This window comes from Malus sylvestris, chromosome 2 (genome assembly GCF_916048215.2).
Source record: "Malus sylvestris chromosome 2, drMalSylv7.2, whole genome shotgun sequence".
In the NCBI taxonomy this organism is placed as follows: Eukaryota; Viridiplantae; Streptophyta; class Magnoliopsida; order Rosales; family Rosaceae; genus Malus; species Malus sylvestris.
In genome coordinates this window covers 17,095,755-17,109,892 of record NC_062261.1, presented here as the reverse complement: position 1 = coordinate 17,109,892, position 14,138 = coordinate 17,095,755, and the positions used below count along the sequence as shown (strand labels likewise).

The following is a 14,138-nucleotide window of genomic DNA, read 5'->3' as shown; positions in this document are numbered from 1 at the left end:
TAGATGTTGACTCCAAGTCATAGATAATATGGCTCATTCCAAAAAGTTCTACACATTAGAAATATAGGTGATAATCCGTCATGCTGCCTCTGCATAACTGAAACATCCAAAGAACACGTCATTATGGATTTTAGAATGATTAACGGCTCAAAGACATAGAACAAAGATGAGGTGCAGCAACACTTCGGTTGTCAGAAACTTTATTCATTTCTAACATTACAACTAAACTAACTTTCCTTGGTTGTGATTGAGGAAAAACACTATAACTGAAAAATCTCTAACCAATTGTCGATAAAATCGACAAGACCAAGGATATCTCGAATTTCACAACACTTTATGAGAATTTCAACAACTTTCTTCCGCTGCAACCTTTTTTTTTATTTGGAAAAAAAATAAAAGAGTTTCGTCCACTGCAATCACGTCTCCCAAGAAGAGTATCAATTTACTCAAAGTTTTTAGTCGAAGAATCTGGTAATAAGCTGACTAATAGAGCTTAGAGAATTTGGTCTCATTGTCGAGGTAGATAAGAAGATCATTGATAAGACCTCTATGAATTCGTCAGACCATGCAAGCAAACTCGGATTACAAAGGTTGGTTGGCTAAACCATCAATTAGAAGTAGGTTTTAAATCGATCGAGTTGCTAAAATCTAGGTACAAACCTAGGGTTTAGTCTTTCGCCCTCGTGAATAGGTTTGAAGTTCCCTAGATAAAATGTTTGATTGGGTAATTCCTTAATTGTAAGCTTTAGTGACTAAGTTCTCTGAATGAAGTAGGACTCGATCGAAAAGTCAAAAGGAAAACTGATATAGGAGTTGTTCGATAAGAAATAGGGAGAGTAAATGTGGCGTTAACAAGGTGAATCACTGGTGTATTCTAATTCTCGCATTCGGTGGCATCCCAAGTAGAATTTTAAGAAAAGATGTTAAAGGCATACCTCCTCGAAACGTGCAAATCTACTAACTAACTCTACGACATGAACTAAAAGTTCTTCACAGTTTTCTCGACACTCAAAACATTCTAGTAGTGAGATGTCATTTCGTAGTTCGATTCTACAGTCCCCTTGCGAAAGTGATCAAAAGGTGGATAGTCAAAGAAGGTTTGATTACCTAAATAGGTAATATGGTTAACATAATCGTGAGTTTACTGTCTTAATACAAGGTTTGCTACTAAGTTCCCACTATTGAGTTTTTTTTTTTTTTTTGGCTTAAATAATCACTGTTAATCAGTCCACCAGTCGTGCTGCTAATTGACACATATACAACATTTTGATATTGTTCGCTACCCTGAAACTGTAAATCGGTGTCCTAGCATAAGGGTATCACTCCTAGATACTAGCATGTGTCCAGTATCAGAAGTTATACGACCAGAATACTGGTTGACGGCCCCTGGATATCGGACAATATCGTTAATTAATAGCCCCACCATAGGCTGATTACAAGTTAGAGCCCGCTTGGGGGAATGGTTTTGAATGATTGGTAAGGAATTGGTCCTGTGAGGTGCTTCATTAATTCTAGGGAAAAATACTTTCTACTTTGGAATTTCTACTAACCGTAGGTGTAACAACTCGCACACCTTTGCCTATACTCATCAAAATACTGAGTACAACACTAACAGAAAATTCAGAAACTAGCATTGGTTGGGACGTCCTAAGGCCAGAGGAAGATTTTTCTTACAATTTACTTTAGGACAGACTTAAAAGGGAGTCGACCTTCCTCCTGAAGATCCGGAATGATCACTAGTGCGTTTGGAAATATTAGTGTTATCAGGGACCAAAATGATTGTCCCAAGATGTTCTTCATAGTACCGTATTGTCACTAGAGACATTTCTGGGGTCTTGACGAGAGTAGACTTCATAAGAATTCTAATGGGTGGTAATCTAACGGACATTGCCAAGGAACCAAAACTATTTCTGATTTTCCCAACCTTAAAAGGTTTAATAATGATGGCTAAATAGTAGTGATGGGATTGATCTATAAATCCCTGACGATACACCCATATTGATACCTTAATCTTGCGTTAGGGCCATCAACTAGTCTCAAATCTACATCTTTCCTTGGCAGGAAAGTTCTTCCCTTTAAGTCAAAAAGCATTCAGCAAAGTAATCTTCTAAAATGTCGACAAGTCGGCAAAACTGCCTATAACTTAGGAAAAACTAACACATTATTCGTAGTCGACGAGGTGGCAAGTTTCGAAAATTAGGCTCAAGAAACTCGAATGCTTTCATCACGCGTATGATGGATGCAATATTGCCCAACTTATGCTGTGATACCAAACTGAATCACCCTGACCTAGAATGTCCACTAAGACTCCGAATCAGGTTGTGCTGGCCGACACCTAGAAGGTGACGAAGCCATAAAGTGTAGTGATGTGGAAAATGCGAATAAATTTAAAACCTAAATGTTCCTAAATACAAAGTGCGCTAGTGAGCGGAAATGAACCCATCTCACACGTGATATCAGAGCATAAGTAAAGTACAGTAGAGTGGGTAAAGATGAGACCCTCAGAAGTTGCCACATATACTGAGACTCGCCAAGAATCCTCGTCTATACGATCCCTCAGCAGTTAAAGCCTGAAGGGGAGAAAAACAAAAAACGTGAGTGGGCAAAAACAAAGCTTTTGAAAACACATTTCTCTTTCTAAACATAATAACCCCTCACCGTAAAACCCGTATAAGTTTCCCAAAAAATAGCAATACGTACGTATATAGAAATCATGCTCGAGAGCAGTGAAAACCAAGTATATGCCATGTCGAGTATATCAGTAATAAATATGTAAGCCAGGTGAAACAAGTCAATGCAAAATGATATGTTAGCCGGAGTCTAACACACCCTGACCCAGATTGTCCACTAGGACTCTAAATCAGGCTGTGCTGGCCGAAACTTGGAAGGTGATGAAGCCATAAAGTGTAATGATGTGGAAAATGTGAATAAATTTAACACCTAAATATGCCTAAATAGAAAGTGCGCCAGTGAGCGGAAATGAACCCATCTCACACGTGACGTCAGAGCATAAGTAAAGTACAGTAGAGTGGTAAAGATCATACCCTCAGATGTAGCCACATATACTGAGACTTGCCAAGAATCCTTGTCAATACGATCATTCAGCAGTTAAAGCTTGGAGGGGCGAAAAACAAAAAACGTGAGTGGGCAAAAACAAAGCTTTTGAAAACACATTTCTCTTTCTAAACATAATAACCCCTCACCGTAAAACCAGCATAATTTTCCCAGAAAATAGCAATACGTACGCATATAGAAATCATGCTCGAGAGCAGTGAAAACCAAGTATATGCCATGTCGAGTATCTCAGTAATAAATATGTAAGCCAGGTGAAACAATTCAATGCAAAATGATATGTCAACCGGAGTCACCTAATGTGAATTGTACGGCTAAACCTATAGCTCAGCACTCTAATCCTGAACACGAGTCGGAACCACCTAAGGTAGCCTGTACTATAGGGTTGGGTGCAAATACGTACGCTCAAGTGCTACGATCACATGAAAGTTGTGCGATAAATCGCAGGTCACCTACGAGTCGGAGCCACCTATTATGGTCTGTATGACAGGGCTATGCACCAAACTTGGATCCAAGGTGAGCGTGCGGTGCGGGAGGTGAACATCACATGAAAGACTATGCTTGACCACGGGCATGAGCATTAGCATCGGGGTGCAGGATAATGAGCTTTAAATGCATCACATCACAATCATATACATTTTAATCTCTATCATCAACATTTACTCACCAAGAACTTACATGAACGTCCACAGCATCAAATACTAACAAGCATAAATACTAATGCATATTCTAAAATATAAAACAATTGACATGGCATTTAAATGCAAAATCATTTAAATCAATTTTCTGGGAAAAACGTAAAGCATATATACATATATTGAAAACCAAAATCCCACTCACCTGGATTCCACGCGACAACTTATTAGCACACACATCAAGGCATCAAGAACAATCGGCGTTGTTTGTACCATACTTGACCAATCCTGAAACTACTGAGCACCAGTCAACGTTATACCGTCAAGGACCCAGAAGAGTTTCCCTTTAACCAGGAGGCCAATCACAAAGCGACACGGGTAGACATTAGAAGCCAATCATAACACGACACGTGTCAACATCCAAAGCGAATCACAACACCACACGTGTCAATGTCAGAACAAAGCTAGAAACTCTCTTCTATAAAAGGAGATCATTCTCCCATAATATTTCCTAATGTCATTTGTACTAAATCATTCACTAGTACTCACTAAAGGAGAGTTTGAGCCTATGTACTTGTGTAAACCCTTCACAATTAATGAGAACTCCTTTACTCCATGGACGTAGCCAATCTGGGTGAACTACGTACATCTTGTGTTTGGTTCCCTGTCTTTATCCATTTACATACTTATCTACACTAGTGACCGGAGCAATCTAGCGAAGGTCACAAAATTAACATTTTTTGTTGTACCAAAGTCCCCACTGATTTTGTGCATCAACATTTGGCGCCGTCTGTGGGAACGACACTTATTCCCATTTTCTTCAGCTTTGTTAAGCTGGTTTCCACCATTTGTACACTATCTTTTGACCAGGCATCCCTTTCCAACATGGGGAGCGAAGGAAGCCACAGCACGCAGAATGACACCCTTCTTGCACTTGGTGCGAGGTAATGAAAGAATGAAGAAAAGAGGGTTGCTCTTCAAGCTAAAGTCGACAAGCTAGAAACTCAGAACAACAAGATAGCAATGAATAATGAGGTCCTCCAGGAGCAGTATTAGAAGCTATTTGAGACGCTCCACGAAACTAGCCGTACTCAAACACGCGAGCTCGTTACCCCTGTGGACATCAACCATCATCTAAGTGCCCCCCAACACGGAGGGTCACCTTCCTTCGACATGGGTATCCTTGATGAGGAGCGAGCTAATCATCAAAACATTGATCAACATGAAACTTCTCTCAACCCAGCTGCTTCGACCCGAAGCAGGAGAAGTGGAGGAAGACACCTCCTTACAAAATGAGTGGAAGGATCGAAAGCCGTCTTTCATGACTGTTGAGATTTCCTAAAGCAACGTCGAGATAATCCCATCCATGTAAGCTCGAAGATCAATGACCCAATGGTCTCTGAAAGACTCGGTCCCCTCCCATGTCCCAGGTTGGCTACCAATTTGGGGAAGGGGCAACAAGTCCTAGAAAAACACGAAGGTATAGGGGACTCAAAGATGTTCTGATAGACATACCTTGGAAGTCACTACGGCGAGTCCAGGGAAAAATCACATGCTCTTGATCAAACCTTCATACTTCCAAAAGGAAATGGAGATTTACGAAAAAAACTCCAGTGGTACAAGACTCCACTCAGGACCTTCTTGTCCTACAGCTTCTTAAGGAAGTAAACAAGTTGAAGGTCGAACGATAAGTTGAGATACCTTATTGGAACCAACCTAAGCCTGGCCCTCTTACAAGGAGGATCCTCGACACCCCCTTCAAGCAAAGACAAAGCAGAAGTTTGGCTTGTAACCCTATACTGGAAAGGAGGACCCGATTGAACACCTTAACCTCTTTGAGTCCACTATGGCATACCGGATGCACACCGACAAAGAGCAATGTCTTCTCTTCCCCTCCACCCTCTCTGGCAGAGCTCTAAACTGGTATTTTCGTCTTCCACCTGCGACGGTAGACTCATTTGAGGAATTGAGGAAACTGTTTGTTTCTCAACACATTTTCCAGACCGATCGCTTGCACTCTGCGGATGACTTATACACTATTCACCAGAAGCCAGATGAGTCATTACGTATGTATACTGGTCGCTTCAATCATGAGTATTCCCGTTGTGCCAAGGTAGACGACAAGGCTGCCCTCAAAGCTTTCATGGCAGGCCTACGTGATTGTTTCTTCAAGTACATGATCAATGCCAACACTTGGAAGACTTACTTTGAGGTGATGGCACATGCTTACAACCATGCCTCCGCTGAGGCAAGGACATATCAAGGGAAACCCCCCACAGCCACCCCTTATCAGCAAGTAAGAAGTGGAAGCCAAATCCAACCAAATGAGAAGACCTCAACCTTCCAAACAGCAGCGGTGCCTCCTCCTGCCTTACTTAATACTTCGCCAAGTCAACAGACATATCAATCTCAATGTAAAAGGAAAGATTTCCATCCTCACCAGTCTCATTTTAGTAAAAGGAGTAAGGGACACTATCGCGATAACCAAGGGTATCGCCACGATAATGCCCTTCCCCAGGCAGTCAAAATAATGGGCCAAGCACGTGTCAAGACAGGCCTTACCCCGAGGTATGAGACATACACGCCTTTGAACGCCACATGCGTGGCCATTTACCCCAGCATAGCACACCTGATACCAAAGCCAATGTCGAGGCAGTCGGGTTACAAGCCCATGAAGAACACAGGCACGTTTTGCTGCTACCACGAACATAACGGCCATGACGGCGAGAAGTGTATCACCCTTCGTGATCATATTGAAGCTTTGGCGCGTGAAGGAAAAATTGATCGATTCCTCCTTCACTCTTCAAGGGATAACCATAACCAACTCCAAATGAATGTGATATATTCTATAAGCAGCGACACACCCATATCTGAATCTTCCAATAGGGCCATGAAAAACAGCGAACGAGCTTTACGGCCTAGCCACCAAGTGTTTCACGTGGAAGATATCAGGGGAGGCAAGTATCAAAAGCCTAACTGGGATCCAATATGTTTCTACCCTGAGATAGAAAGATGTATCATCTACCCTCACAACAACCCACTAATCGTGGAGGCTCACATAGCCAACTTTGAAGTAAGACAAATCCTGGTAGACACGGGGGCTTCGGTCAATATCATGTTTGCTGAAGCTTTCAGGGCACTTAATGTAGTTGAAAAGTTGCTCGATCACTCGATTTCTCCTCTGATAAGCTTCTCCGGTGATATTGTGCAACCTATAGGGAGCATACACTTACCTTTCACCATTGGTACAGGCCCTTACACAGCTACCATTACCACTAACTTCCTGGTAATTGATTGCCCAACGGCATACAATGTCATCTTTGGACGCACAGGCATCAATGATCTCAAGGCCATGGTATCCACACATATGTTATTGATGAAATTTCCAACCCCTTATGGCAATGGTTACATCAGAGGAGATCAACTTAGTGCACGGTCATGTTACAACACTTCGATCAAGCAACAACACCTGCCTGTGCCCAAGGAAACCTTTTCTATACATGACCAAGTCATAAAGACCAGCTCGAACGAAGCCAACTTGGATCTTCATGGTGGTAACAGTCAACCCTACGATCCTCGAGATTACTCATTCACCCAGCAAGCACAACCCGCTGAAAAGATGGAGAAGGTTTCTATATCAAAAGATTATCCAGATCGCATGGTGAAGATTGGCACCACCTTGCCACCACCTATTCAGTTGGCATTGATCTCTTTTTTGCAAGAGAACACTAAGGTCTTCGCCTGGTCATACAAGGACATGACAGGCGTCTCTCCCGATATCATATGTCATCGCTTGAATTGATCCCAAGACCAAGCCGGTGAGACAGAAGCAAAGATCTTATGACGCTGAACGATACGAAGCAATGAAGGCAGAAGTTGAAAAACTCAAAGGCATAGGCTTCATTCGCGAAGTCAATTACCCAACATGGGTAGTAAATGTGGTCCTTGTTAAGAAAAATATGACCAAAGAAAGTCTCTTGCTCCAAAAGGTCTTGTGGAGAATATGTGTCGACTACATCGACCTAAATAAAGGATGCCCGAATGATAGCTTTCCTCTTCCTCTCATAGACAGACTTATAGACTTTACGGTAGGGTGTGAACTCCTGAGCTTCATGGATGCTTACTCAGGATACAACCAAATCCTCATGAACCCTCCGGACCAAGAACACACATCATTCATAACTGATATGGGACTATATTGCTATAAAGTCATGCCCTTCGACCTAAAGAATGCAGGAGCGACTTATCAGAGACTGGTCAATTCAATGTTCGCTGAACAGATTAGAGAGCATGGAAGTTTACGTTGATGATATGCTAATCAAGAGCAAACATGCTGACCAACACATCACCAACCTATCTGAAACTTTCACCATTCTGAAGAGGTATCGAATGAGGTTGAACCCCAACAAATGTGCCTTCGACGTAGGCTCTAGAAAATGCTTAGGCTTCATGATAAGCCAACGAGGCATTGAAGCTAATCCCGAGAAGATCAAAGCAATCATCAACATGAAAGAACCGGTAACTTCAAAAGACATCTAGAGCCTTACTGGCAAGGTGGCAGCATTAACTAGGTTCATCTCTAAGGCCACAAATAGATATGTTCCTTTCTTCAAAACACTTAAGAGAAGTAAAAAGTACATTACATGGACGGATGAATGTGCCGAGGAATTCAAGAACCTCAAAGACTACATGAGTAAAGCCTCTCTGCTCTCCAAACCTGAGGTTGGTGACACTCTCATTATCTATATGTCGTTATCGACTTCAGCAGTAAGTTTCTTTCTCATTCGAAATTATGGTAATGTCAAACGACCTGTCTACTACGCTAGCAAGGCCTTACAAGATGCGGAGACATGATACTCCAACATTGAGAAATTGGCTCTAGCATTGGTTATGTCTGCTCGAAAACTTCACCCTTACTTCCAAGCACACTCCATTATCTTGCTTACCAATCATCCTCTTCGATAGATACTCCAAAGTTCTGACACTTCGGGGTGAATGATCAAATGGGCGATAGCATTGGGTGAGTTTGACACCTCCTACCAACCAAAGCCAGCTGAGAAGGGCCAAGCAGTGGCAGACTTCATCGCCGACTTCATATATCATGTTGACATTGTTTCTACACCTAAAGAAGTGGTGTCATTACCCTCGAAAGCTCAGAAAATAGAACCAACAACCCCAGCATGGAGTCTATATGTTGATGGCTTGTCCAACCAACAAGGTTGTGGAGCGGGACTAGTCGTTACAACCCCTGACAAAGTGGTGATAGAGTATGCTCTTCGTTTCAAATTTAAGGCGTTGAACAATGAGGCAATATGAAGCCCTCCTAGCAGGTTTACGTTTGGCCAAACACCTTGGGGTTAAACGAATTGATATCTTCAATGACTCTCAATTGGTGGTTAACCAGGTCACCAACAACTTTGACGCTAAAGATAGCTCCATGGCAGTATATCTGGCACAAACACAATTGTTGCTCAAGCACTTCCACTACCAGATCACCCAAATTCCTCGAGCGGCAAACAGTCATGTAAATGCTTTGGCTCGCCTGGCCTCAGCGGTGGAAGACAAGATTGGGAGAAAAATTCAGGTCAAATTGTTGGCAGCACAAAGCACCATGGCTACGAAACTGTGCAACTTACAACAGGGGGATAGTTGGATTACCCCGATTTATAGATTCCTTGCTCATGGCACCCTTCCAAATGATAAAGTCCAAGCTAAGCAGATTCAATACAAGGCTACCCGTTACTTGATCATCAATGACCAACTCTACAAGCGGGGTTTTAACCTACCATACCTAAGATGCCTTACACCCGTAGAGGCGGAAATTGTCCTTCGGGAAATACATAAAGAAGTCTGCAGAGATCATGTTGGATCACGATCCCTAGCACACAAGCCCTTTCGCCAAGGATGGTACTGGCTAACACTCCACCAATATGCCATCAGAATATCCCGTTCATGTGATAAGTGTCAACGCTACGCAACTATTCCCTACTCCCCTCCCGAGCCGCTCACTCCTATGATTAGCCTTTGGCCCTTCGTCGAATAGGGACTCGATTTGATCGGCCCAATGCCTGCAGGGAAGGGCAAGGTCCGCTATGCAATCGTTGGAGTTGACTATTTCACAAAGTGGGCTGAAGTAGAACCCTTGGTAACCATTACTAAGGCAAAAATAGAAGACTTCGTATGGAAGAACATCCTTTGCAGATTCGGCATTCCCAATGCGATAGTCACTGACAACGGGTGACAGTTCGACAACAATAAGTTCAGGATGTTCTGCTCTAAGTTCAACATCAACTTATGTTTTGCCTCCCCAGCTCATCCCCAGTCTAATGGACAAGTTGAAGCCATCAACAAAATAATCAAGCGAACTTTGAAAACCAGCTTGGACAAGGCTAAAGGTTGTTGGCCAGAATTTGTACCCCAAGTTCTTTGGTCATACCGTACTTCATATCGGACGTCAACATGAGAAACCCCATTCTTAGTTGCCTTTGGTATAGAGGCAGTCATCATAGTTGAACTTGAGCAAGCAACGTTCCGAGTCCAGAATTACGTGCAAAGTGAAAATGACAAACAACTTACCCTCAACTTAGATCTAGTCAAAGAACAGGAATGTCGCCTACAAGCAGCGCATCTCCAACTACTATGACTCAAAGGTCAAACCTCGTTCTTTCAAAGTGGGGGACTGGATATTGAAGAAAAGATTACTCTGTGACAGAATCCCAAGTGAATGAACACTTAGTCCAAACTAGGATGGACCGTTTGAAGTTGTTGGCATCAGTCGCCCTGGCTCCTACAAGCTTAGAAGCTCCGATGGTAAGACCCTTGGATGGAACGCTGATCACTTGAAGTACTATTACAAGTAAACTCACATTATACAAGTGTTATGCTTCAGCTGTTCGGCATCCTATGTAATGAAAACTATTTGTCATGAATTCAATAAAGAGATGATTTAGACAACTCGGTCATAATCCTCTTACATTCTTTGCAATGAAACACTCGGATTCAAAGCTTCAACATGAATGTTTCCAACATGAAACAAAGTCTAAGTATATGTCAACAAGGCTATACAAATAAACGAACAGCTTCACAGTATATTCGTTCAATCATACATTCCAACACATTCATATATAAGCCAACTGTGCTTCGAAATGGTTCAACATACTTTGTGTCATTTGACACTTGCTACAATGTGCCTCAACACCATGCCCTTATTCATGAAAGGAGTTCAACCACAATTCTCAAAAGCCTGGCACACTCTTGATCAAGACAGTGTGAAGCAAAACCGATTTATAGTGCCAACAAGAGCTTCATCAATGGAAGGAAACCACAATTCCCAAAAGCTTCACACACTCTTGATCAAGACAGTGTGATGGAAAACCAATTTATGGTGCCAACAGGAACTTCATCAATAAAGGGCAACCACAATTCTTAAAAGCTTCACACACTCTTGATCAAGACAGTGTGAAGGAAAACCAATTTATGATGCCAACAAGAGCTTCATCAAAGGAGTTCAACCACAATTCTCAAAAGCTTCACACACTCTTGATCAAGACAGTATGGAGCAAAACCAATTTCTGGTGCCAATAAGAGCTTCATCAATGGAGGGAAACCACAGTTCTCAAAAGCTTCACTCACTCTTGATCAAGACAGTGCGAAGCAAAACCAATTTATGGTGCCAACAAGAGCTTCATCAAAGGAGTTCAACCACAATTCTCAAAAGCTTCACACACACTTGATCAAGACAGTGTGAAGCAAAACCAATTTATAGTGCCAACAAAAGCTTCATCAATGAAGGGCAACTACAACTCATAGAAAGCTTCACACACTATTGATCAAAATTGTTCGAAGCAAATTCAATTTATATGGTTCATCCAAACCTTTGACTACTACAAGGTGTGGCTTGCATCACAATCTCTTGCTCAACAGTGTGGAAGCAAAATTTGTATATGTTGTCTCTCCCACATTTTCAAATTTCTAATTTCCCAAAAAAAAAAGGAAATTGGGAAATTCAACAAATTTCTAGTTTTCCCAAAAAAACAAAAAAAGAAAAAAAAAAAGGGGAAATTCAACAAAGCTTCATCAATGGAGGACAACTACATATTCTCAAAAGCTTCACATTATCTTGATCAAGATAGTGTGAAGCAAAATCAATTCATGGTACCCAACAAAAGCTTCAACTCCAAAGCTTCACCTACAAAGCTTCAACTCCAAAGCTTTACCTATAAAAGTTTCAACACAAAAGCTTTACCTACAAAGCTTCAACTCTAAAGCTTCAACACAAAAGCTTCACCCATAAAAGCTTCACCCACAAAAGCTTCACCCACCACAAAAGCTTCACCTACAAAAGCTTCACCCATAAAAGCTTCACCAACAAAAGCTTCACCCATAAAAGCTTCACCCATAAAAGCTTCACTAACAAAAGCTTCACCCACAAAAGCTTCACCCAACACAAAAGCTTCACCAACAAAAGCTTCACCCACCACAAAAGCTTTACCCACAAAAGCTTCACCCACCACAAAAGCTTTACCCACAAAAGCTTCACCCACCACAAAAGCTTCACCTATAAAAGCTTCACCAACAAAAGCTTCACCCATAAAAACTTCACTAACAAAAGCTTCACCCACCACAAATGCTTCACCTACAAAGCTTCAAAACAAAAGCTTCCCCTACAAAAGCCTCAACACAAAAGCTTCACCTACAAAAGCTTCACACTATCTTGATCAAGATAGTGTGAAGCAAAATCAATTCATGATACCCAACAAAGCTTCAACCTTAAAGCTTCACCTAAAAGCTTCAACACCAAAGCTTAAAATATATATATATATATATATATATATATATATATATATATATATATTTAAATTCGAAAATTCAAAAATTCAAAAATTCAAAAATTCAAAAATTCAAAAATTCAAAAATTCAAAAAATAGAAAGAAAAAAAAATTGCCTAGGCCTCCTCTTCTTTGGGCCTAACAACTTTCATAACAAATATATATATGAAGGAGGAGTTTTGGGCTACCACTTACAAAGGAAATGCCTCATTCGTCAACTCCCTCCACCGGAGACTTGGAAGACTCCTACCATATGCTACTGCACCTTCGGAAGTCTCATAACCACTCAGTGACTTGGATTTGTCAAGTCTCCAACCGAGAAGTTTTCCTCACTCGGGAAATTAAGGGAGCACTACCTCAACATACATGCTTCACTCACAAAGCTTCAACATACAAGCTTCAACAAAAGAAAAAATTCAAAGAACTTAGTTAAGAAGGCCTTGGTGTATTTAACACAATACGTTGAAATAAAGTAAAGCTTGTTTATTGATATCTCCGATAAGTTACAAATATGTACATATACATGAACCAAAATAAACAAACAAGAGGGAGCCTTCACAAAGGTTGCTCAAGAAAAGTCTCAGCAGTGGGCAGAGCCCCAGAAAAAGGAGGCATCGGAGGGTGATTATTCGGAGCCTCAATATTGGGCAGAACCCCAGAAGGAAGAGGCACCGAAGGTTGATCATTTGGAGCTTCATTACGCGATACAGCCCTAGAAGATGAAGGCAACAAATGCCTTTGGAACAAATTCACATACCTCTGATGATCAAGTAAAATCTGACTATCAGATTCCTGCAGCTGGTTGAGCTTCCTCTTCATGTTTGTAGCATAGTCATGTGCGAGCATGTGCAACTATTTATTCTCATGCTTTAGACCTCTTATCTCCTATTTGAGACTTATCATTTTAGCCGCCAATGATTCAACTTAGCGGGTTCGAGCAAATAGGCGTTGGGCAATATTAGACACAGAACCTTCACACTGAACACTGAGAGCCAGAGAATCCTTAACAGCCAACTCATCAAACCGTTTGGAAAGTAGTCTGTTATCTTTGGGAGTGAGAAGGTTCCTGGCCACCACCGCAGCGGTCATATCATTCTTCATCACAGAGTCCCCAATGGTAAGAGAACCAATAAGGGATAAGAAGGATGGGCGCCATATGTTGTCTTGAGAAGGCATGGCTACTTCTTCACCAAAGTTCAAGTCAAAACGACGGTCGAATAGGCCAGACATTCTCAGAAATGATGAAGGAGAAGTGAGATGCAATAAATCTCTGAAGTACAAAAATAAGGGGAAAATTCCTGCAAGTAATAACTCTCTGAACGTACTTCTTGCACATAATTGGTGCCCCTATAAAAGAAAGGGCAACAGGGCCGTTGGTTCAAAAATCGAAGAGGCACCACTCTCCGAATTTTGAGAAGCAGATTTTTCTAAGTAAAATATGTCGACAATCCCCACACGCAACATCAGCTCCTCGAGTACCACAGATAACTTTACCAAAGATCTCTGACAAAGTTTAGACACATAAATTTTGAAGGTCTAGCTACCCTACCATTACCCACAAGGGTAAAGGAACAGCACCACTGCTTGATAACTGGAAAGTCCC

General features: G+C 41.6%; 1 protein-coding gene across 1 annotated transcript in view; it reads right to left on the bottom strand.

The window, feature by feature from the left end:
- Positions 1-13,625, bottom strand: part of LOC126613691 (uncharacterized) — a 78,275-nt gene extending 64,650 nt beyond the window's left edge. Inside the window, exon 1 of the mRNA XM_050281271.1 lies at positions 13,507-13,625. Within this exon, the coding sequence (XP_050137228.1) occupies positions 13,507-13,624 (118 nt within the window). The 5' untranslated portion in view covers position 13,625. The remainder of the gene's footprint in view (positions 1-13,506) is intronic.
- Positions 13,626-14,138: the final 513 nt, after the last annotated feature.